We start from the raw sequence: 27335 nt of genomic DNA on the forward strand, positions 1-27335 counted from the left end.
GGGACAGAGAGAGACAGAGCATGAACGGGGGAGGGGCAGAGAGAGAGGGAGACACAGAATCGGAAACAGGCTCCAGGCTCCGAGCCATCAGCCCAGAGCCTGACGCGGGGCTCGAACTCCCGGACCGCGAGATCGTGACCTGGCTGAAGTCGGACGCTTAACCGACTGCGCCACCCAGGCGCCCCCCGAACTCCGTATTTACAGGGTAAGTGCTGGGCATACCAGACAGGTGCTTCATGCCTCACTGCCTATTTTTTTATAACAAATTTATGTGGTAAAGATCAGTGGCCCCATCTTAGAATAAGTGAACACATTTTGAGCTGTTATCTGCCTAAGACCACACTGTCAGCCAGTGGCCAAGTCCAAACAAAGGCCATGCTCCCTCCCCTGTACAAGGCTAACCCTCTCACCCTTCCATTCTTCCTATGAACAAAGACCTATGAAATTAAAGACCAATGTATATATTGAACAAAAATTTACTGGTGCAGGCAAAGACCTGAATTTGTCACATTATTCATTTTAATTAACTTAAATTGAGTAGCTATGATCAGACATGAAAGCAGTAACAACAAAAAAGCAAAGTGAGCACATATTGGAGATTAGTAGGGTGACCCTTGAGAGTATATAGGGATGGTGAACTTTGATTATGAAATTTGGAAAGGGATTCATGAAGGAAGCAACTGAAAAATGTGAAGATGTTAATGGTTTAACAACAGGAGAATGGCATTCCAGTAAGAGGGATAGTATGAACAAATGCACATGGTTTGCTCCCAGATTAGTAGAGGGGATCATGTCTTATGCATTTACATATCCACCCATATGTCCGTACTCACTGCCAAGCCCTGTCCTCTCTCTAGCAAGTTTCTGGCAGACAGTAAATCTTCAATGAATTTCTAGTGAATTGATTTTAAGAGCAAATAATCCCATAATTTGTTTGAATATAAAAGTGCATAGACGTTAAAATAAAAAGAAAATATTCTTGTATGTTTTATTGTATCTTTCATATTAAATGATAAATAATTTGAAAGGAAAAACCGGGAAGGGAAAAAGATGTCCATGAATGGTAAACAAAGAGTCTTGCCAACTTAAGGCAGTGACAGAGCAGGCGGTAAGGGGAGGAAGCACACAGACCGTGTAGGAATAGGAATACTTACTACTCATTTTTTTTAGTTTTATTATGTTCCAAAGGACAGATTTTGAAATATCTTTGGAATGTCTAGTGTCCTTCTATCATGAGAAATCATGGATTTTACGGTGTATCAAATACGTGGCTGTGGATGCTATTATTTTTGTACTCATAAGGATTTCAAGATGTGCTTTCAAAACTCAACAGAGTTTCAAAAAATAGGTTTCTTTCTTTTTGTCCTTTTTTTCCTTAAGAGGCATTATAGACATACTACCATTTTTTATATGACAAAGTCACAGAAAATAATACAATACACAGAATAAATCCCACCAGGTTACAACATAGAAATCATAAAAATATTTTATGGCAAAAATTAAATATTACAAAATGCCACACTGCAGAAAGGAGAAACACAAAATCATTCCCACTTTAACTGCACGTTAAAAATGTCTAACAAGGGGCGCCTGGGTGGCGCAGTCGGTTAAGCGTCCGACTTCAGCCAGGTCACGATCTCGCGGTCCGGGAGTTCGAGCCCCGCATCAGGCTCTGGGCTGATGGCTCAGAGCCTGGAGCCTGTTTCCGATTCTGTGTCTCCCTCTCTCTCTGCCCCTCCCCCGTTCATGCTCTGTCTCTCTCTGTCCCAAAAATAAATAAACGTTGAAAAAAAAAATTAAAAAAAAAAAATAAAAATGTCTAACAAATGCAGTGTCACTTACGTAACCTTTATGCTTGTGATTTTAAACCTTTTTTACAGTGGAGAAAAAAAAATCCTTGTCCCATGAGGAACCTACTTTTTTCCTAGTATTCTATAACACAAAATGTTTCTTGTCTTTACAGAAAAAATAGAACAACCTGTTTCAGACTGTTCTTTTTACTCTGCTTCAAGTACAAAAAAAAAAAAAAAAAAAAAGAGCTTAAGAAAATACACCCTAATTCATCACTTCAAAACCCACTGGAATTCACTGGATTGTGTGGAATCCACTAGAATGCACACTACTTAAGGTCAAGGATGTGTCCTGTACCTCAGCTGCATTGCTGGTGACTAGAACAGTGCATACAATCTATAGCAAGCATTCAATATCTATTCATGGAATGAATTACTGAATGACCAGAAGTGTACAAACAACTTTTTGTTTTGGTTGTTGTTGAAACACATGATTGAGTCATCATCTGGTTCTAACAAACACAGAAGGGAATTGGAACTCAATCCAACTTCAAAAAAGATGCCTAGATGTTAGGAAATGATATTTAGTAAATAAAGTAAACCATGTATACAAGAAATAGCATGAAATCAGTCTGCAACTTACATCATCCCTCTTTACCCTTGAGTACTGCTAAGTTTGACCCAAGATTTCAGCCCTGTCCTTACCCTAAGCCAATTCTTATCTAAGCAAATTATCAAGAGAGTCAAGTTATCAACCTACTTAGTAGCAGCATGTAGAAGTGGAGTGCTTGCCTCCACTTCCAGCACACATCAGGGAAACCCCAAGCACCTGAGTATGTATCAAACCAGAGCTTTTATTCCCATCCCTACTTGGTCTGGTCTAGCCAGGTTCTTGCCTCTGCATTCTCTCCTGGGCACTTGCAACTGATGCCTGAGTGTATTCGCATCCTGCAACTTGACTGTAGCACATACTTTGTCTTGTTCTTGCTGATGGTGTTGTCCAAGACATGAGACTAGGCAACACAGGGCCAGCATCACAGGTGTGTGACTTTTGCAGTCTCAAGGAACCTTCTCTTAGAAAGGTCCCGTGGCTGGTTCAATGCTCTGTTGTCACCATCTTGAATACTTAGTATTGTTTTATCAAAGAGCCTCACAGTTTAATTTTGCAGTGGGCCCTGCAAATGAAGTTGCCAGCCACAGACACTATGCAGCTGGCAAAATTAACCATTAGAGCCTAAGAACACAGGATCAAGACCAGAATGTTTCCTAAGTGTGTGAAGTGAAATAGGCCATTTTACTAAACAGGCCATTTTACTTTTTTTTTTTTTTTTTCTCATTTCCCTTGGCTGAAAAAGTGAGATAGCACATGTTACTGTCTAAGTCACAATATAAAGGAAAGGACTTTGATCTCTTGGGAAGAAAAAAATATGTAAGTATCCAACATATCTTAGTATATCCTCTGCCTTCAGGCTTTACAAAACTGGCAGTGGGAATAAAAGGATTACTTCACATTTCAGAAAAACATGAATGTACTAAAATGTTTCTTAAATGTAGCCCTTGTTCCTTCTCCTTCCCTCAACTTTCTTACCCTGTACCTCCAGCCAGGACCACTTGTTATTATGCATAAGGTCCCAGGAGGAAAACTGAGATTAAAATTACGTGAGAAAGTATTTGGTCTGTAAAATCACTATTTCTATCCTCTAAGTGGGGGAGAAGTACACTCAGTTTAGACTAAAAATTCATGAACAAAAGTAGCTTATAGCACAAATGAATTTATGTACATGAAAATGCTCTGTATATACTATATCTACCTATACATATGGCATCCTTATGGGAGAAAATACCACATGACCTCAATACTTACCCCTAATTTTTTCCAGTATAAAATATCAGCAAAAGTAAATAAATCATAAGACCTTAGTCCAGATTGGATAATATAGAGGAATCATTTTTACACAAAAATGAAAAACAGTCCTACGAATAGGAACTCAGAAGTGGGGGAAAAAAACACTTCTTAAAGACCATATTTGTATAGAACATGATATTATTAACATATGGGAAATATGTAAATATTATGTGAGGGAGATTTGAATCTCATATAAGAAAGACTTCATTCTCCAGGAATTTTATTCACCCTATATACTTGGATGAAAAATTCAAAGGCCAAAAAGTAAAAGAAAACAAAGAGATGAATTTTTTTTCTTCTGTGATCCAAAGAATTTTTAGCCACAGAATTACATAAAAATCCCCAACAAAAATTTGCCAATCTACAAAACAACCAAAACAGTTAAGACCTAAAAGTTAATTCCTCTGGCACAGGAATTGATATTCTAGTCAGTGTAAGAACTTATTACCCAGACAACAACAAATATAAACGAGAGTCCCAAAATGGGAATCCAAGTTACGTTTAAACAAATACACAGATTATTTTTTATTGTTACCGACAGTGCTTTGATAATGGAGGAAATTTGGAAAAGCTTAGAAGGACAACAAATTCCTAGCTAAAAGCCAATTAATATAATTCCCCTTAATTCAACACAAACTGAGTAATGCCTTGTGAAAGGGATTCCCTTGATAAAAATGGGTAAGAAACCTTCTGACCCTCAAAAACACCACAGTTTACCTACGATATATCACTGCTGTGTTGCTTTTTCTCTTTTATATTGGAACTCACAGACACATAATGGGGTAGGCAGAAAACAACCCTGGAATTTGCTACTATTTAATTTCGACTTCAGCTATAGCCCAACATTCTCCCTTTTACATAAGGATTTACACAGTGTATACTTTTCTGTACTTTAGGATTTTTGGTGGTTATGTTAAATTCCTCTCTCCCCTGGATATTTTCAAGGAGTGTATCTGTAGGTTCTTTTTTTTTTTTTTTCCTCTGAGCAATTCCCATTCTCCTTAATCTATATTGTAGCAATGACAGGCACCATTCTGAGGCTTGGTAACAGACTTTAAAAGATGTAGGGCACCTGGGTGGCTCAGTTGGTTAAGTGTCTGACTTTGGCTCAGGTCATGATCTCTTGGTTTGTGAGTTCAAGCCCTGTGCCTGAAGCCTATTTCAGATTCTGTGTCTCCCTCTCTCTCTGCCCTCCCCTGCTCACACTCTGTCTCTCTCTCTCAAAAATAAATAAATATTAAAAAAAAAAAAAAAAGATGTGGACCACCTGTTCACTGGATGAAGAGCCACAAACCCACGGTGTGTAACAAGAATACTGGTGAGAGTATCTCTTCTACTGTATTTTTATTAGCTCTAGTATAGATCCTAGCTTTAATCATTGCTATTTTCAAGTTATGTGGAATAATTTTGGAGGTTAAAATACTATATAGATATAATTTTATTATTATATACTTACTATATGCTTTAACAAAGTTGTACATTAAGAAACATTTATAAAGCAACACAAAAAAGTTCCATTTTCTTACAGTTTTCTGGGAGGACTATATTTCAAAACCTTGAAATCTATGTAGCTTGTAACAAAACTGAACTTCTTACTCAAAATACACAAAACACACACATACACACTCGCCAACTTTTATAGATAAATTAGAAAATTATCCCAGATTTTCACATGACATGAATATATTTCATTCAAAAGCAAAGTACCCTCCAAACCATGAATAAATAATTCATTAATTCAAGAAAAGTTTAGTAATTAAATGCATAAATTTTGGGGTCAGAATGTGGGTCAATCCTCAGCCCTATCAGACACTAGCCAGGTGCCTTTAAATAATCATTTAATTTAACCTTCTGTGCCTCATTTTCCCATCTGTAAAATGACCTCATAGTGTTATGAGATTAAAAAAACAAAACAAAACAAAAACAAAAAACAAAAACTCGATATGTGTGCATGTGAGAGGTTATATATGTATATATGTATGTGGCATAAATTGCTAAGAACAGTACCTGTAACATTGAATATTATATAAAATTTGGAAATTATTAGCAATAGTATCATTATTATCCTCAAAAATGATAATGTAGGGGCACCTGGGTGGTTCACTCTGTTAAGCGTCCAACTCTTGATTTCGGCTCGGGTCATCATCTCATGGTTTGTGAGATCAATCCCCACCATCAGGCTCTGAGCTGACGCACAGACCCTGCTTGGGATTCTTTCCCTCTCTGCCCTTCCCCTGCTTGCACATATGCACACACACACACACACACACACACACACACACACTCTCTCTCTCTCTCTCTCTCTCTCTCAAAATAAACAAACATTTAAAATAAAATAAAATGATGATGCATAACCATATTTATCAGTAAGTTCTCCTTACAGAAACCTTCATGTGAGAAGAAAATTGTCCCAGTGTTTCTAATTTTCCCCACAATCTATTTTTTCTAACTTTGGATAAAACAAGTGAAGATATAAGATGTATCAATGTAATATTATAGCTCTCTAGTAAAAACCTAGCTTAGGCTTCATTCAGTTATTTTTAACTTCCTTTGGGACACAAATAGCTTTGGGAATCTAATGCAAGCTACTGTGGGGGTGGTGGGTGGGTGTATTCCAAGAATTCATGGATCCCCGGCACCCATTCAGTGATTCCTAGAGATTATGAATCCAAGTAGAGAACTCCTACTCTATTAAAAAAGAAGTAGGATTTTGAAGTAGAAATAAAGGGCATCAACGTTAAAATAATTATGCACACCTAGTAGAAATTAAGCATCTAGAAACTATTCAGAACAGGTCACTTGTAAGGGTGACACGTAGTATACAAAAGATTTAGCAATTCCCATGAACGTGCAACTCCTCAACCTTCTACCTAACATGGTAGAGCACATCCAGTTATGATCTCTAAAGTGGGACAAAGCTAGGCAAATCTACTGTGTTTATTATTTGAAGGTTCTAGGCTCCCACATACCCATGTAGAGCCCCTATTTGAGGTAAGGTTTCCTTTTGTGATTCAGTCTCTCTAGAACTTTCCCCTATGCATAGGAATAGGTAGAATAACCATATGTCCTGGTTCAGCCACAAGTCACTGCTTAATTATCCACAGTATCCCATTTCATTCTCAGTGTCTAGTTTGAACAATAAATTATATAGCCAATTCAAATCTAGAGGCAATGAAAGGAAAATTGAAAAGAAAGTGTAGGGAAATAAATTTTTCTCTCCCAGTGCTAGAATAGAATTGGCTTAACATAAAACCTCTGGGCCTTCCTTTCCCTGGGCTTCACCAAATTCCCATTGACATTTTAAGTGCAAATGCCTCTCTCTAGTAGGAAGATCATACAAGCCAGTGTGGGTGAAAAGAGCACTCAGTGCAAGTGGCTTCTAGAAGAGAAGATATTTGGAATCAGCAACTTTCAGCACTAGTCTATACTGCATAAATACCTCCATCCACCAACAGAATGTTCTTAATTTCCTTCTCCTAAGGGCATAGTAGAAGGAGGATAAGCCAGTGCAATAAGCCTAACCTCATAAATATTTGTCTAACCCTGGTTAACTTCTTGAGCCTAAACTCCTATGAAGCCAACAGTGCCTCTCGTTCATTAATGTCATTGTTGACAAAGGCTGCCCACTGTGTCCCCCTGGTTTAAAGAACAGATGATTTTAGAAACATGCACATGGAAATCCATTCTTTTAAATCCCCCTAGAAAACATGATTCAAACAGAATATAAATCACACTCTACAATGAACTCTTGCCAGCAAATAGTCCCAAATGGCAAAGAGCTCCATCTAAAAGAATAAGTATTATGTAATATATAAATAATATGTATTAATTTATATAATAAAATGAGGTCTGAGAGGCCCAGCAGAGCTAACACAAAAAAATTATTTATACAATTAGCTGGCTCTCATTGCCACATGTGCTTTTGAGAAGGCCCTTCCCCCTCTCTTTTTAAGAATTGTCACATTATAATTCCTCTCTCATGTAAATAAAAAAACAAAATACAATTATTATCCACCCAACATACAAGCTAAAGCCAGTGGGTGGTGACTGTGGTAAGACTGAGAGGCAAGGGTGCCAGATCTCATTTACAATATGTTCTCTCCACATGCCTGTCAAAGGAGTAGGGTTAGTCTCTCCGCTGAGGCTCTGTGACACTCATAATTGCTTTTCACTCCAATATCCCTTTTATCAGTAAGTGAGAATGGCAGTATATATCTCCTCCTGATGAGTTTTTCAAATGAAAATAAAGAAGTGTCCGGTTACATTCATGTCTGAAAAGAGGAAACAGTTTTGGCTTTTTTTTCCCCAAACGTCTTCCAAATTGAAATATCCATAATATAGCACACAAATAGCAAACCTCCTAGAAAAGTGTATTAAAAATTAAAAGAAAAATTTCCCCAGGAGGATGCTTGTCTTGCAAATCCCAAAACAAACCTTTATTGTTAACACCAATTGAATTTTTGAGACCTAACAATGTCATAAAAAATGTTGCCCTTTCAAGGAATATTCTTTTGATCTGCTAAGCTGTTTTCATTATACATTTATCAGATTACAGATAGGAAAATCTGGGCTCTTCAAAAGTGCTGTGTATTTATACAAAAAAGATTCTTCAAACAGTTAAATGTAGAGTTTCATCCTAATACAGCTATTAGTATTGGTATAAGTATAATTTTTTTTTCTAATACTTGAGTATGTCTCTATTATGCCTATATTGCTACATTCACTTGTTTAAACCTGAGACAACCTTATAATGTAGGTGACTTTATTAATCCCATCTAATAGTTAAGAAAGAGGACAAATTATCTGGCAAGGTCATAGAGCTATTAATGGTATAGCTCTTAATTGCCATGCTCTACTGATCTCTTGAAAAGGAAAATTAGCATATTTTAGATACATTTGACCACCGAAAAGAAACATCTGATTTGGTTTATATGAAATGTGTTCTTTTAAGGATGTCACGCAATAAATAGATTTGCTGAGAAAGAATTTAAAAATTCCAAAACATAGGTAACAAGTATAAAAATTAAGTTAAGCTAAGTGCATGGATAATCATGGAACAAGACAATCAGGTCCTAAATAATGACCGTAATATTTGCAGCGAGAAAGATAAACTTTCTATGTTGCCGATGTCATATTACATACACCAGAGCACTACATTTAGTTTGGTTTCCAGCTTTAAAAGGGATACAAAGTTCTCTCTCTCAAAAATAAATAAATCAGTAAAAAAACTTTTAAAAAAGGGGCTCAGTTGGCTAAGTATCCGACTTCGGCTCAGGTCATGATCTCATGGCTGGGGAGTTGAAGCCCCACATAGGGCTCAGAGCCCTGGAGCCTGCTTCAGATTCTGTGTCTCCCTCTCTCTCCGCCCTTCCCCAACTCAGGTGCCTGTGCTCCTGCACGCCCATGCTCTCTCTCAAAAATAAATCAAACTTCAAAAAAAAAAACTTTAGAAAAAAAAGGGGGGGATACAAAGGAAGCCATACCAAACTGCAGCCAGCCTAATTTAGTGATGAGGAATGTGGACTCAGGAATCTGATGATCCCTGGGTTCAAACCCAAACTCTTCTACTTATTATGTATGACTTTTAACAAGTTCCTTCACCTCTCGCTGTCCCTGTTCTATCACCTGGACAAGATACAATAGCAATAATGATAATAATAATATAAAATAATAATAATAATGATAACAACAGCATATTTTACCAGGGTTGTTGAGAGGATTTAATGAGATCAAACATTAGTAAGGTACAAGATAAGTACTCAATGAATATTAACTATGAATATGTTTTTTTTTAATTTCGAATAATGAGACTTGAAATATCATAAAGCAAGGAACACATGAACATAATTTAAAAGAGAGGGACTGAATTTTGATGGCCTACAGAGTCATAGACATTGAAGTCATTGGATTAAATTAAAGTAAAATAAATTCTGGCTCAAAACAAAAAGAACTTTGTGAAAACTGGAGCTTCCCAAAGACAGAATGGGCTTTTCAATACTAGATATTTACTTAGATTGCATGAGAGACAAAAATCATCTTTCTCAAGATATCGTTTAAGCTTCCTTCAAAACTGGAGATTCTACAAAAGTAAAATGGACCTTTGAAAACCATCAGAAGCAACTGGTCTTCCTATTGCAAAAGTCTGCTTAGATAGAGAAACTAGTCAACAATTTCTCATGGCTTCATCCTTGAAGCCTAAAATTTTTTAAAATTTCTAGCCTACATTGATTCTTCTGTTCTTTGAACTACTAGAATTCTTGAAAATAAAATATGTTTATGGCTGGAAAATATGCAGTCTAAAATTCTCTCTAGTTCTTTTTTAAGTTTATTTATTTTAAGAGAGTGAGAGAGCACGTGCACATGGGGGAGGGGCATGGAGCAAAGGAGGTAAAGAATCCCAAGCAGGCTCCATGCTATCAGCCCAGAGCCTGACACAGGGCTTGATCTCATGAACCATGAGGTCATGCCCTGAGCCTGAGCCAAAATCAAGACTCAGACACTTAACCAACTACGCCACCCAGGCACCCCTCTCCAGCTCTTTCAACTGATGTTTTTAATTGCAAACTAATTACCAACCCTGGAAGACTAAAGATCATATATTGTTCTTCTATACTTCATTATAGTAGTTAGCACACTGATGGAGGGATGCCCAGAAAATACTGATTTCCTGTTCCAATCTAAAGTATGCTCTTTAACAGAAATCTCAGTATAAATCCAAGAAACTTACTTTGAATAACTGCACCTTACTCATATAACCAAAAGTTATAGAATGAAATTATCAAGATATTTCATAAGCAAAGATACGTCTAAGTTCTCAATATTGGCACAAATGATAATAATTTCAACAGATTTACTTATAGACAGATCCTTTAGGAATAAAAAGACTTTTTTGAGAAATGTTTCATTTTGAAAATCTGTAAGATTTACCACTAGTAGGGGCGCCTGGGTGGCTCAGTCGGTTAAGCGTCCGACTTCGGCTCAGGTCATGCTCTCACGGTCCGTGAGTTCAAGCCCCACGTCGGGCTCTGTGCTGACAGCTCAGAGCCTGGAGCCTGCTTCACATTCTGTGTCTCCCTCTCTCTCTGGCCCTCCCCCGTTCATGCTCTGTCTCTCTCTGTCTCAAAAATAAATAAACATTAAAAAAAATTAAAAAAAAAAACAAGATTTACCACTAGTAAGTTTTCCCACACCAGAAGCATAGTCTGTGTGACTGTATTCAAAATTTAACGTCATTGGGTTAAAAACTTTTAGCTATAAGAAGAATAAGTTTTGAGGATCTAATGTACAGCATGATGTCTACAGTTAATAATACAGTATTGTATACTTGAGATTTCCTAAGACAGTAGATCTTAAGCGTTCTCACCAGCAGAAAATAAAAAAAGGTAACTGAAGTGATATGAATGTGTTAATTCACTTGGTTGGTTGTAATCATTTCACAACATATATGTTTATCATCACATTGTAAAAAAAAAACTTAAATGATATATAATTTTCAATATACTATAAATATATTATTTTGTCAATTATACTTAAATAAAAATTTAATTTCATAAAATTGTGTACTATACAATGCTTATAGGATTATGTATTTGTTGTATGACACTGACTTCAATATTAGAATAATTGTTTTTTACTAATAATATATAACTATTAAATTGGTATAAGAAATTGATTATATGTAATTCATCCCGCAGATGCCTTTGTTATTTCTTTGCAAAAATGAAAGTCACTTTCTGTTTGTGACCCTTGTTCTACAAAAGTAAAATCAAAATTTAAGAAGGCCTTCTTTTATGTCCAAAAAATGAAGAACTCTCAATACAATCCTCTTTAAGCTTAAGAAATCTGTTTGAACTCCTGAACCTTTAAAAAAATTGACTCTATTTTGAATTACAAAGAAACAGACATTTTCAGTTTTAACTTAATACAACATAAAGGCAAAAGAATGCATAATTAATTATACTAAGAAATGGCTGCATTTTTCTCTCTGTTACAGATAGATGTATGAAAGAGATCACAATCCCAGGTAAATCAAGATATTAACCTTTAAAAGAAAAATCTTAACACTAAATTTTAAGTACAGAGCTCTCTAAAAATACAGAACCAAGCAGTAAAAAAAAAAAAAAAAAAAAAAAAAAGGAGGTTTTGAGTAAGAATGCCTGAATTTGTATCCAGGATCCATCAGTTAGGTAAACTTTCAGAAGTTACTTACTCTCTCTATACTTCAGTTTTCTGACCTGTTAAAGGGTTGTGACAGTATTGTTTATCTTCATAAAACTGTGATCCTTGGAGACATAAAGTATCTCAATTATTTTGAATTTATCCTTGGCATATAGTAAGCATTATGTAATTGTTTTCAATTACTGTTATCATCAGTAACATCTGCTTACTCATAGTCCATTTTATGATAATAGCTCTGACAGGCAAACAAATTTTCTGTACAGAGAGATTTCTTGGTGTCCTAATAGTCCATAGAACATATTATCCAAAAAAAAAAAAAAAGGGAAAAGAATAGAATCCAGAGCTTCCACAGACCATGGCCCTCTTCCCTGTGTGGCAGGAATGACTAACTGGAAGCCATGATTATAATATGTGGCCATGCTTCTGATGCTCTACAACTGTATGTTCTAGAACCCAGTATAGAACAAATTGAGCCAAGACATGGAAGAGAGACCCATATAAAACTGCTATTTAAACCAGTGGCCTCCAAAATCAGAGAAAAAAAAAAAAACATTTTGAACATGCACCCTGAAATAAATACATAATTTATGTATATGACCTACTACTGTACTGACAAAATACATTATAAAACATTCTGAAGAAAAGATTAACAGCAAATCTGAAGCTTTCTCCAAACACTGTCTCCCTGGAAACATTTTGGGCTATGATAAACAGGGAATGCCAGCTGTGTTTCCAGGCAACATTGTTTATTAATGGTGGAATGCATTTGTACCAGGAAGACTATGAATGAACTATGTAGGACTCACAGACCTCAGTTTCCTGTGTGCAGTGTATTCTTATAACTGAGGGTATCCCTTGAAGAGATCTGGGCCGCTACCAAGAAACTGGTTCCTATGGAGCATGAGTCTTACCCAAAGCAAGGTAATCTATGCCTTGGAATTACTTATTAATTATTATTTATTAATCTCAAAACTGAGCTACTACATGGGAGGTAAGGGAGAGGAGGTGGGAGAACCAGAGAGACCATCACAGAACGACCTGACATTATCCTATTGACTTTCTATATTTCTATCCTGTATCATTTACTCAATCAAGTGAACCTGATGCCAAACAATGGCCTATTGTGTCATATTAGTATGAGTCTCAAGACAAAACCATAGTCCACTCTAGTGATCATGCAGACACATGCATACACAAAAATGTATTATTTCCTTCCTCTAACCAAACAGATTATTTTAAGCACTATACCTTTGAGTACACTGCTTGGGTTGACACACATTTTCAGAATAATTGGTGTATATTCTTTGTAACAAGCTTAGGATACTTTCTTTTTCCCTTTGTGATCTTCTGATATTGACAGATCCTTCTCTCAGATCATTATAAACCAATGTAGGCTTTCTCTGCAACTACTACTGTGGGTAGGCCTTTTTACTTTGTTGTTATTTTGGTTTTTGGTTTTTTTTTTTTTGTTTTTTTTTTAACATTTATTTATTTTTGAGACAGAGACAGACATAGCATGAACGGGGGAGGGTCAGAGAGAGAGAGGGAGACACAGAATCTGAAACAGGCTCCAGGCTCTGAGCTGTCAGCACAGAGCCCGATGCGTGACTCGAACTCACAGACAGCAAGATCACGACCTGAGCCTAAGTCGGATGCTTAACCAACTGAGCCATCCAGGTGTCCCTGTTTTTTTGTTTTTTTAATTTTTAATTTTTAATTTTATTTATATTAAGTTTTGTACCTTAATTCCAGTATAGTTAACATACAGTGTTATATTAGTTTCTTGTGTACAATATAGTGATTCAACAACTCTATACATTAGTCATTGCTCATCATAATAAGTATACTCTTTAAGCCCTTTCACCTATCTCAGCCATCCCCCCACTCACCTCCCTCTGGTAACCATCAGTTTGTTCCCCAGAGTTAAGAGTCTGTTGCTTGGTTTGTGCTTCTCTCCTTTTTTTGTCCCTTTACTCGTTTGTATTGTTTCTTAAATTCCACATGAGTGAAATCATATGGTATTTGTCCTTCTCTGACCGACTGATTTCACTTAGCATTATACTCTCTAAGCGCATCCATATTGTTGCCAATGGCAAGATTTCATTCTTTTTATGGCTGAATAATATTTCATTGTGTGTATATACTACATCTTCTTTATCCATTCATCAATTTATGGACATGGGCTGTTTCCATCATTTAGCTATTGTAAATAATGCTGCTAGTGATATGTGTATCCCTTTGAATTAGCGTTTTTGTATTCTTTGGGTAAATACCCAATAGTGTCATCACTAGATCATAGGGTAGTTCTATAGTCCTATTTTTTTTTTAAATTTTTTTAATGTTTATTTATTTTTGAGACAGAGACAGAGCATGAGCTGGGGAGGGGCAGAGAGATAGGGAGACACAGAACCTGAAGCAGGCTCCAGGCTCTGAGCTGTCAGCACAAAGGCTAACATGGGGCTTGAACCCATGAACCATGAAAGAGTGACCGAGCCAACGTCAGATGCTTAACCTACTGAGACACCCAGGTGCCCTACAGTTCTATTTTTAACTTTAGAGTAACCCCCATAATGTTCCCACAGTGGCTGCACCACTTTGCATTCCCACCAACAATACAAGGGGAGAGTTCTATTTCTCTACATTCTTGCCAACACTTGTTGCTGCTTGTGTGTTTGATTTTAGCCATTCTGACAGGTGTGAGGTGATATCTCAGTGTGGTTTGGATTTGCATTTCCCTGATGATTAGTGATGCTGAACATGTTTCCATGTGTCTGCTGGCTATCTGGATATCTTCTTTGGAAAAGAGTCTGTTTTTCAATAGGATTATTTGGTTTTTTGGTGCTGAGTTGTGTAAGTTCTTTATATATTTTGTATACTAACCCTTTATCAGATATGTCATTTGCAAATATCATTTCCCATTCAGTAGGTTGTCTTTTAATTTTGTTTTTTCCTTTGCTGTGCAGAAGCTTTTTATTTTGATGTAGTCCTAATAGTTTATTTTTTGCTTTTATTTCCCTTGCCTCAGAAGACATATCTAGAAAAATACTGCTACAGGCTGCTAGGCTTTTTTAAACTAAAACCTGGTAACTCTATTGTTACAAATTCCACAGCAGCAAGACATTAGGAATTCCTAAACTTTTAGGAAACATTAAAATACCTTCTTGAAGTTCTTTATTTCTTACTAACTTTCTCTTAGAGGTTATCACGATATAACTACATGGACTTTAAAAACTGCAACATTGTAAAAGAAGTAACTGTCTTTCAATTTTAATATACTTTTATACTAGATTCATTAAAATATGCTATGATAGGGATGCCTGGGTTGCTCAGTCAGTTAAGTGCCCAACTCTTGGTTTCAGCTCCTGTCAGGATTTCACGTTTTGTGAGATCGAGCTTGTGCTGGGCTCTGGGCTGACACCATGGAGCCTGCTTGGGATTCTCTCTCCCTCTCTCTCTGCCCCGTCCCTCCTGCTCATGACTTATGTGTGTAAGTTCTCTCTCTCTCTCTCTCAAAAAAATAAAACTTTAAAAAATATATATGCTATGATAAAAACAGAACTATTTCTTCATTCTTGACACTACCCTCAATTCCATATAACCAAATAATTTTACCACTTTCTATAAAAATTTCTCTAGATTTATCTATCATTACCCTATTTTTAGGTATACATGATTTTAAAAATATTTTAAATATTTTTTAAACTTACCCTGAAACATGCAACATCAGCAGCATGTAGAAGACAAAGAAGAGATTATGAGTATACCAGAAGATGTCATAATTAGAAACTCTGAAAAAACAAATAACTTAATTTCAATGCCACTTTACATTCCATCATTTCAAACATATGTCAAAATTGAAGAAAGTTAAAATAGGAGTTCATCTGAGATTTATCTATTAAGACAAAAGTATTAATATATCACGCAGAGAGAACTGACAAAATTATAACTAACACTTCATAATTTTGAAGATTCTTTGTATTTCAAATAAAGATACATGGAAAGAATTAAAATGAAATGTTTAAAGTAATTATGAGTTTGAGGAGTAGGTAATAGGCTGATAATATGTACTTTCACTGTCCTTTTGATCAATATTCTCAATTTTCAGATGATACCTAAAACAAATAATCCTCCTATCCTAATACATAGTGTGAGAGTAGTCCAAAGGAAAGTAAAATTGAGAGAAACTAAATAGATGCTCATTAAAGTTTTATATTCTTTTCCTGAACAGCCTACATGTTAAAAAAAAAAAAAAAACACCTTGGTGTTACTGCCCTGGGGGAAACAAAGAGCCTCAAAAGAAGTGGTATGGTGAGCACAATTTATGGAACTTTTGAGAAAAGTAAGAAGACTAACATATTTTATTTCATATGTCTGGGTAGATATTCAAATATTAGAATCTTGGAGGTGGAAGGCAGATATTAGTAAAAGCTTCTTAGAGGATTCTGATACAACCCCTAGAACTTTCAGAACCCCTGAGATAAGCAATATCCAACTGGTTTGACATTTACTTCATCTACAGCTTTTGTTATTATAAGCAAGATCATTCGTATCCTTGGATCATACGCCTTTTTGCACATAGCTGATTCTTTTTGAACCTAAATTCCTAGAAGTGGAATTACTACATTGAAGGACACTCATTTTTTTTTTCATACACACTGGCAATTGCTCTCTGAAAATGTTTATCAATTATAAACCCAACTGTACAGTAGGAGAGCCTGTTTCCACAAACCCCGACTCCACTTTATACATTTTCATTATTTTATGTAAGTGGAATTGGATATGATTTCCTTTCTGTGTTACTCACCTTAAATTCTTCTGTGATTTATCTATTCATGATAATTATCCATTTCTACAGTATATTTTTCTTAATTGTTGTGTGCAAACTGTTTAAATTTTAAGCATGTTCCATATAATTTAAGCATGTTCCATAAGACTGTAAGAATTTATTATTGGGCAAAGTTTCTTTTAAATTTTAATGGCATAATTTTTTTACAGTTACCTCTAATTTATCTCAAATTTCATTCACTTAAGCCTTACTTTGTTCATAAGTTTGTAATGGCATCTTTATTATTTAGCAGCTTTTTATATATATCAAAGTCTCCTACAGGGCTTTCTATCAACTCTATCATTAGGTTCAATTCCTTGGTAATTTTTGCAATTAAGTCCTATTCTGTTTGAAGTTACTGAAGCTTAATTGTGGTAATGTTTGGTAAGCCACATTCCCTTTTACTTCTCTCTGGAACACGTACTTGTATATTCCCTCAGGTGAACTTTAGAACTGTTTTTGCTGAATTCAAAAAACAAAATAATCTATCTTTGATTTTGATGGGAATTGCAACAAGCCTACAAAATGACTGAGGAAGAACTCCATTTTTGCAGTATGCAATCTTTATTAAAATATCTACTTATTTCCCTCAATGCAGTTCTGTTTTTCTATATAGATTTTAACTAGTTTCTTATTAAGTTTATTTCTAGATATTCCATGTTTTTGTTATTCAGTTTTATTCAATTTCAAACTGATAATAGCTATTATATAAAAGCTATTTTTAATATTTGTTTTGTATTCATTTACCTATTACAATTCTTTTCTTTGGTATAACACTAATTTTTTTTTCCCATAATTCTCTTGGATTGTCTGGCAGAACAATTACATATACCTTTCTGGAAATAATGATGAGTTATTGTTGCATTCTTTCTACTAATTCTAAATGTTTCATTTCTTATCATATATAATAATGGTAGAATTAAAAATATCACTTTTGGCATAATTTTCTTAGGAATGTATCTCATGTTTCTTTTATGAGTTTAGTTCTGGCTTTTCTATTTTTTTAATTCTATAAAGGAAATTAATTCCTAGTTTACTTATTTTAATTCATAACTAGGGCTAAGATTTAATAACCACCATTTAAAAATCTATTGAGATAAAAATGTTTGTATTCCTGTCACCTGCTATTAAAATATTTACTTATTTTAATAGATTGACCCATACTGAACCATTGGTGGATTACTAGACTACATTCAACTGTTAGAAATCAAACATTAGGGGCGCCTGGGTGGCTCAGTCGGTTGAGCGTCCGACTTCGGCTCAGGTCATGATCTTGCAGTCCGTGAGTTCGAGCCCCGCGTCGGGCCCTGTGCTGACAGCTCGGAACCTGGAGCCTGCTTCTGATTCTGTGTCTCCCTCTCTCTCTGCCCCTCCCCTGCTCATGCTCTGTCTCTCTCACTCTCAAAAATGAATAAATGTTTAAAAAAAAAATTTTTTTTTAAAAAGAGATCAAACATTAGAAGAAAAAAAGAAATCAAACATTGGAACCATTTATTCTCTTAATTTCTCTAATGCTTTATTTCCTCACTGGTAAAGAGAAGAGGAAGAAGAAGATTATCTCTGTGATCCATTTAAGAATTCCATGATTCTCACAATAAAGCTTGGAGAAAAGCAGAGTTGGTTTTAGTCTCTTTTAAAGACATGAAAAACTGAAGACTGATGAACATTCACTGAATTATTATGAGTACAAATATAATGGCTCAGTTGAAAATAGAAGCTGATCTTTATACTCCATTTTATAAAACTATCTCTCAATTAAGGATTTTTAATCGATGTAGAACATTCATAGATCTTCGATCTTGCAAATAAGTATGTCAGATGCCCTCATTTTCCTTTAAGAGCACTGAAAACTGAAAAATGTATGTTCTTTAATATGCCTTACCTAACTAAAATAAAATTTCTCCCCACAAAATTGGCACTCTTAAGCACTAATGTTAGAGATTTGATTTGCCTTTCTGTAAGGTGAGTTTTAATTCTTATGAGAAGTCTTAAAAGTGTGCTTACTGTTTTGCTAAGCCATTCTACATCCAGATAGTTTTCCTCAGGACGTAAGTGCAAAAGTATGCAAAGACATATGGATGGGGGTGTTTGCTTCAGAACTGAAATACTATAAAAAATGGAATCAACCTAAAATATCCAACAATAGGGGAGTTGGGGAAGTTATGTATATAGGATGATATGCTGTTCTAACAGTAAAGAGGATGACAGAGAGATATTTATTAATGTACAAAAATGTTCCTAACATATTTAAATAAAAAGCAGATTTAAAATAACATCTATAACATGATTCTGTATTAGTGACATACATAGACATATGAAGAGAGAGATCAGTAGTGTGAAAGGGGGAAAAAGAGAGTGATGGTGGAGGTAGGAGGTGAGGACTGAGTGAGTAAAGGCAAGAAAGATTAAGCCTATAAACATCAAACCAGAAAGTTTACAGTGCTGAACTCTGGTGAGTTTACTTGCGACATTTTGGGGTGTGTGAATGTGTGCAGAGATGTTCTCAGAAGTGCAAAGATAGAATCATTTTAATATTCTATTAGGTAATTATTTTCAAAATGTGTATGAATGTTTTTCCATTAAATTTCCCATCTCAAGTACAATAATTGGGGATTTTTGTATACTATGTATTATTTCTTCTTTTTGCTTTCTGAACCAAAAAGTTGGACCTAGATACACAAGATGCTGTAAAATATTATGACATACAGAATGTATCTATCAGAAAGAACATGTGAAAGTGTTCATGAAAATGTATGCCTGCAATTGCTCAAAATCTCGTAACCAGAAGAATAAATATGCATACAGATATTTTTTATTATTTTAGCAGATGTCAACTAACCATGTTCCCAAAGCTTCATTTAAAATACTACAATAAACTGCAACAGGAAATGAGTTATAAAATAATTATGTTATATTCCTTTGCATACATGTTGATTTCAATCTCATGTCTTGTAGAGATACACTATCCTTCAGAAGGATGACCCTGAAGAACTCAAATTTCCTCAGTCATCACAAAGTCTCCACATGTTTCCTTACCAACACAGAACATTTGACTAAACAAAGAGATTTTTCAAAAGCAGGAAATGATATATGGAAATGTCTCTACTTCACTCTTAGTTTTCCAGAATAGTCCATTAACCAAAATACTGGCTGCACTTGCTAAGCATTCCAGTTAATCAACACTTTTTCTGCATACGAAAACGAAGATAATCTGAGGAAAACTTAAATACTCGGGCCAGTAAACATTGATATAATGGGTCTGACACTCACCGTATTGCGTATGTAGAAGCTGTAATCATCAGGAAGAGCACCAGCACCATGCAGACCCCTGTCAGGCCAGGAACTATAAAAAAGGTATATAAGTACATTTAACTTAAACCATACTGAGAAAAAAAGTACAAAAAATTATTACCTTAAAATCCAAAGGGCTATGGTGCTCTGTGGGAAGCCCAATTCAAATCACATATCTCTTTGTATGTTCCTTCTCAAAAAAAGCCCTTTTAAAATTAGCACAGATTCAAGGTACTTAAAACAAAGCAATCTTTTCTACCTTTAAAAGAAGAGTCCACCTTGGTATTTTCACATATCCCACTCAGAATGCTGGATGTGTACATACTTCTGCAGGGACATGCTATCCCAAATGCACACAAGATATCAAATGTCAATAATGAAAACAACAGAGAAAAAGGAAACATGTTTAATGGGGAGGCAAGGACAAGCAGGAGGGAAAGACTTCTAAAGGCACAAAAAAATTTTAAAGGGTGAGTGTTAAGATCTATTCCTTATATTGATAGTGATGATGGTTTTGTAAACATACCAAGTGTTAAAACTTATGAAACATGAGTGTGTATTAAAGAGATGCAATTAATTGTATCCTAATTCTACATGAATAAAGCTGTTTTAAAGGAGGAAAAAATATGCAATGGGACTGAGTTGATATTCAACACCTTTTACCGTTTTGTTTTTTCCACCACAGTATGAAAACTCCCTGACTCCCTCAGCCCTCCTTTTATGGAACTAATAGCTCCTCTAGTCTCAATTCAAATAATTTCTTTTGGGCTTCACTATCCGGAGTAATTTTAAAGAAAAAATAAACAAAACCTAAAGCTGTCTAAAAACCACAACTTCAACTGTAGAACAAAAAATGGTAGAGTTCAAGAAAAAAGAATTACAGTGCTGCTGTTTTAAGAACACTTGCAGGCCTATCACCTTAGTATGGAAAAACAGGCTGTTAATCAGCGTTTCTGATATAATAATCATTTTTTAACAAAGAAAAAAATGTGCAATGCTTTGCAAACTTAATACTGATGTGATAGATGGCTAAATCCAATGTTAGTCGGTACAGCATATCCAAAATGAATAGTTGATATGCTGGATCAAAAACAACCAAAATCACAATAGTTGCATTTCGATTTATCTTATTAATACCAAATAAAATACCCTGTCTATAAGCTACTGTTATTTGCTCTTACAATCATACAAGCAACAGTAAGCCCTAAATAACCTGAGAGATTCCATCTTAAATCTTTATGGAAAGCTTTGGAAACAATTGTGTCTCCAAAAGTATAGGCATTCCCCAACTTCTCTCCTTGCCAGGGAACCACCTAGAACATAGAAGGGCCATCATGAACTGTAAGCCTCTAGCAGAAGCAGACAAGCTGGGAACAATACAGGAGCAATACAGGTGTGCATCATTAGGATTCCAACAGTTTGGAATCACTGGAAAATGCTAGAAATCTCAGTACAGTAGAAACAAGTTTCTACTTATAAAGGGCTACATGAGAAATTAAGGAGCTAGTTTTTGTATGCTTAACACTTGAACACTCTCTCCTCCTTGGTCTTCCCAATATACAGATTTGGAAGCCTAACAATACTTGCCTTTCCTGATATGCCTAATCCAAATCATCTCTTCTCTATACTTCTTTTCCAGGGCCCTCCCTCCCCTTCCTCTTTGCCATTGCTCCAGGTGAATACTAACTTCCTAGGGGTAAGAGAAGAACAAGACAACTATATATAACTAGTTCACACTTAAGGACTAACAGTACAGAAAAATGGTATTTACAAAAAACAGCATGCCTACAAAATGGCCCAGCCTTTCCACCCCCAAGTATTTCCCCCAAAGAATCTCAAATACACATCTACACAAAGACTTGTTCAAAAATATTCATAGCCACTTTATTTTTTTAACAGTTAAGGCCTATAAACAATTGAAATCTCCATCAACAGATGAATGGGTAAATAATTGTGGTATTATCTCTACCTGAAACACTAATCAGCAATTTAAAAAAACCACCATGTGCTATATGCAACAACATACATGAATCACAAAATTTTTAGACTGAGTGAAAACAGCCAGACATTCTTCCACTTAAAAAATCCCAAGAGGGGGCGCCTGGGTGGCGCAGTCGGTTAAGCGTCCGACTTCAGCCAGGTCACGATCTCGCGGTCCGGGAGTTCGAGCCCCGCGTCAGGCTCTGGGCTGATGGCTCGGAGCCTGGAGCCTGTTTCCGATTCTGTGTCTCCCTCTCTCTCTGCCCCTCCCCCGTTCATGCTCTGTCTCTCTCTGTCCCAAAAATAAATAAACATTGAAAAAAAAAAAAAAATCCCAAGAGTACAAACTCTGTGATTCTTTTTACATAATATTCTATAAAATCCAAACCATTCTCCAGTGATAGAAAGCAGATCAGTCTCAGGATGCATTATAAAAGCACAGAAAGCTTTGTGGAATGATAAATATATTTGTTATCTTGATTTTGGTCTTGGCTTCACAAGTGTATGTATATGTCAAAAATCAATCAAATAGCATAATTTACATATGCATTATCTACTGGGCTCCAATTATAAGTCAATAAATTTGAAAAAGAAAAAAAAAGAGGAGGTCTTTCTCTCTGGCTTCAAGTAATTAAAAAAAAAAAAAAACGTATTTGACCAAATGAATAAATAAATGATAGAATCCCAGATGGCTCCTTGATGTAAAATTTGTGGTTGTGGAGGCCTTTCAAATAATTTTCTTGGGACTTTATTAAGGTCTACTGTGTCTGCATACAAGGCTTCCCATGTGGTTCTAAATATGCCAGGATTAGCTATGGAATGTCTACAAATCACTTCATCAGGACACCTGAAAAAACTGAGTATGTTTAGTGTAGAGGCATAATTTCCAAAGTATATTATTTGAACAGTAATTCTTTGAGATATTAATTTCTATTTCTCAAAAGTATAATAATAATTCCTTACAGAGTCACAGAACACATTAGTATATTAAAGTCTCTGGGAAGTACTAGCACTAAGAAACCAGAAACAGATCTTTCCTCAAACATATAACCAGTGAACACCTTTTAGAACAGAACACGGAAAACATACTGGAAAGATTCAGAGGAGGTGAAATAGTTGACATCAGTCACTTGAAGATGAAGTAGACACCTTGGCCGATGGGATGCACATCCTGGGATTAATGCTCCCATTACTGTCCCTTAGGCCAAACTCCAATCTCACCGGAGGAGAATCAATTCAACACTTTTTAATGTTCTTTCAGATTTATGAAGTTATCTTTTTTATCTAAAGAATTCATGTTTCCTTTCTATCTCCCAGAAATATAAAAAGATCAGACTTTGTAATTTATAAAGTAATAGGCCAGCTCAGTGAAGAAGAAAAAGTTACTTATAATTAACAATGAAAAGGAAAAATTATTATAATTACAATGGTCAAAAAAAGGGGAGTACCTTAAGAAGTTACAATTTCTGACACTGGAATTAAACAAAGGTTAGCTAACTGATTATCTAGATGTTGTAAAGATCTATGTAACAAGTAGTAGAGTTACACAAATGGCTTTTATCTTCAGTGTATTTTTTCTAGGTATCTGTAATGTACTATTAGGTGATAGAAAAAATGAATCCTGCTCTAAAAGAAATTCTAGTCCAGTATGGGAGACAAGATAAGCAGACAAATGCAACAAAGGGCATTAAGTGCTGAAAGAGAGCTAAGCATTGAGTGTTTTCAGGGTACATCAAGGGGCACCCTAACCTAGCTTTCGATGACAGCTCGTCTAAGACCCAATATATTAGTTTCTATTACTACACACATTCCAAAAGTCAGGAAGCACGGGTTGGAAATTATGGAGCTAGTCAAAGCTTACTGGGCCATCTTACCTGCCAGAAAGTACATTATGAACTCTCTGAATCCTTCAAATTATAAAGCAAAACCTACACTTGTTTCCTTAGGAAATGACATGCTTGTATGTTTATTCTTATTACTTTTTATCTATGCATATTAGATTTCATTAATTAGTTGCCTTTAAAAGGATGCAGTATACTCCCAAGTCTAGAAGAAACTGACAGAACATTTTCATCCACATCCAGATGTGGTAAGAAATATACCATCTTGTACTCATTATCCTGTTTTTTTCCAACATAACTGGAAACAAATTCTATTTGTTTTTTAAGGCTTTTCTAATTGAAACTGGATAGTATGCATTTTATTCTCATCATACAAGGTACTACCAAATTTGGAAATGACATACTAAATATTTTGAAATCCATGTTTGAATAATACAATCTTTTAAACTTGTTTTATTTTATAAATTCTTAATGTTTTTAACATTTCTTACTGAGTGATCTAACTACCATATTTCATGTCACTTGAACTGCCACAGACTTTATTTTCTACAAAACCATCTTAATTTCTCAGTTGTAGATTACATCGAAAAATATTTAAAGACAGAGAGAAGACTCTATGTAACATTAAACAACCTAAAATCTAAGAAATATATTAACCAATAAAAGGTAGACTTTATCACTAGAACACCTAAAAACATGCATGCATTCCTCCATCAGAAACTTGATTTTGGGGGCACTAGGGTGGCTCAGTCAATTGGGTGTCCAACTTTAGCTCAGGTCATGATCTTGCGGTCTGTGAGTTCGAGCCCCTCATCAGGCTCTGTGCTGACAGCTCAGAGCCTGGAGTCTGCTTCGGATTCTGTCTCCCTCTCTCTCTCTGTCCCTCCCCTGCTTACACTCTGTCTCTCTCTCTCAGAAATAAATAAACATTAAAAATTTTTTAAAAAAAGAAACTTGATTTTTCCTCAGCACTGTACCTAACAACATTCGTAGCTATGAAACGGTATTTTAATCATAGACTTACTAGTAATACAAAGCTAGACTAAGTCTATTTGTAGAAAACCATCCCTTCTCCCATTGCCATCCTTTGATTCTGCTTTGTTCTCTCACCTACTACTCAGTAGGGTCAATCAGATGCTCTAGAAGCTCCAGACTCATACATATGGCTTCTGGGCTGTGTTCCAAGCTGACAACCTGAGAACCTGGTACCTTCTGGCCAGCACCGAATTTCTTTCATGAAATGGTGTAGACTGGGACACTAAAAGGATAGTGATATACTGGTTTGTTTTTCAAATTGTTTGTAGTGACAGAAACTCCACAAAACAAAACAACACAAAAAAATGTACCTGAGGCTCTGCATGCCCTAGGGGAAGCCCTGCCTTACACTGGAAAAGCTCACATTCAGGTGGAAAAGACCATGCATGTACGGGAAATAAAGTATTCTCCAGCATAGTATTTTACTATGTGTCTTTAAGAACTCATGCCAAAGAAGAGAGCAGCTCTGCCTCCAAGGAGGAATTTGTGCATGATGGGGTGTGTCAGCTGAGGCTGGAGGCTGAGCAGAAGCTGAGCAGGTTAAAAAAAAGAGACAGAGAGAGAGAATAGGGTAAGAGAGTAGACAAAAGTTAGGTGTTGCGAGAAGGGAATTACAACAGTATGATGAGATGTTCAGTAAGGGTGAAACAGAAGCTCCTGAGATACCTGGGAAGGTTAACAACATTCATGGTCAGGTCACACTACAGAGAGGTTCTCTAGAATGGAATCTGGAAATTCGTATTTTTTTTTTTTTTAATTTTTTTTTTTCAACATTTATTTATTTTTGGGACAGAGAGAGACAGAGCATGAACGGGAGAGGGGCAGAGAGAGAGGGAGACACAGAATCGGAAACAGGCTCCAGGCTCTGAGCCATCAGCCCAGAGCCCGACGCGGGGCTCGAACTCACGGACCGCGAGATCGTGACCTGGCTGAAGTCGGACGCTCAACCGACTGCGCCACCCAGGCGCCCCTGGAAATTCGTATTTTTAAGTATCATCTCTACTTAGTCCAACATCACTCATGAAACTTCTGGGAAAAAACATGGGATGGTGGGGTTTCATGCTAGATGGAGAGATCACCTGCTTATATATAAGTATTCATTACACTAAGACTCTGAATGTAATATCTTGGTCATATAAGACATCTTTTTATATGTCTGTAAACTAAACTTTCCCAAACATTTTAAATGTCTCCATGTTTCACCCATACTTTGTGCTGTACAAAATAATATTAAAACAAAGTTCTTGGATACTTCCGTAAAATTAATTCATATGAACCAAAAAATACATTGATTCACACATAAGGTTTTGTTTTTCTGCTTTTTCTGCCTCTTATTTCTCATCCAATTCTTAAGGCTTAAATGAAAAACATATTTTCAATGAGCAAAGTTGTAAACAAAACTAAATTGTGTTCCTACAGAGAAAACTGTGGAATACTTTGCATACACAGACAGAAAAAAATATATATTTTATAAATCAAAATATACCATTGTGTCCTCACTTGTGACAAGGAAGGGGAAAAAACATCTGAATTATTATTATTTTCATCATAATATTGATTGAAAAGAAAAACAATGCATTTGACAGAGCCATGCACCTCAGTCTCCGATGCAATTTTGATCCTTAATAGGGTGTTTGTGATAGCCAAGCCTTTATGATAGACCGTCTCAACTACCTAATTGTCCTTACCACTGAAATATGTGCTAAAAATCCCCCAAATGCAGTTTTCTCCTTTCATCGTGTAAGGTTGAGAAAGAGAAGAATTTTAGTAAGAATTATACTAACAACAGGACAAAATTTTGAGATGCTTAAATGCGCTTTAACAAATTAATAGTCTAGACTGAGCTTTCATGGACAGCATGCTTGGAAAGGAAAAGTAAATGACAAATGAAAAAGGAGTCCCATTGCAAGAAAACTAATGGATTTTAATGACTGTTTCTCCCCTTTTTACATAGGTTATAAAGATGACAAAATATCCTACTAAATTACTGAGTTATAAGAGCCATATTGATATTCAGAATGCTTGGGTGTTTCTTTCCAGTACCTTGAGGGCAAGAGACTATTCTATGTGTATCATCTCCAACAGGACTATCACAGCCGTGGGCACAAAGCCTATGGCATCACATTGTTGTTATTGGAAGAACATATGGAAGGCAAATGCATTTACTTATTTTTACTCTTAGTTCATCTGAACCCCACTGTTTGCCTTTTCCCCTGCTTTCGTTGCAACTTACACTTAAACTCCTAACATTGGCTCTGATTGCAAATTTTCCATGTTATATCTTAACATATATTTAATTGCTATGTAGTTTGATGATGCTTATTTTCAAAGATTTCCCTGAATCTGCAGAAAGAGCAATGAATAACAACTTACCAGTTGTGAAGAGAAGTTTTCTAGGATCCTGAGAAAAAGGGAAAAAAATTGACTGAAAAATAGAACATTGATAATGTAAAATTCTACAAGGAATCTGCTGGGTATCAGATCCATTA

At 35.6% G+C, this 27335-nt stretch overlaps 1 protein-coding gene and 1 long non-coding RNA gene across 8 annotated transcripts in view; both read right to left on the reverse strand.

Moving 5' to 3' along the window:
* The window catches only part of LOC147576806 (uncharacterized), an 859087-nt gene that overhangs the window by 325938 nt on the left and 505814 nt on the right, over positions 1-27335 (reverse strand). The window lies entirely within an intron of this gene.
* The window catches only part of NOX4 (NADPH oxidase 4), a 168754-nt gene that overhangs the window by 109655 nt on the left and 31764 nt on the right, over positions 1-27335 (reverse strand). For all 7 annotated transcript variants that reach the window (XM_086678547.1, XM_086678545.1, XM_086678544.1 and 4 more), the window contains 3 exons: positions 27220-27247; positions 19970-20042; positions 15582-15662 (listed from right to left, as the gene is read on the reverse strand). In XM_086678547.1, coding sequence (XP_086534673.1) covers positions 15582-15662; positions 19970-20042; positions 27220-27247 — 182 coding nt within the window. The remainder of the gene's footprint in view (positions 1-15581; positions 15663-19969; positions 20043-27219; positions 27248-27335) is intronic.

Source organism: Puma concolor, chromosome D1 (genome assembly GCF_028749965.1).
Source record: "Puma concolor isolate L17-30 chromosome D1, mPumCon1.1.hap2, whole genome shotgun sequence".
Lineage (NCBI taxonomy): Eukaryota > Metazoa > Chordata > Mammalia > Carnivora > Felidae > Puma > Puma concolor.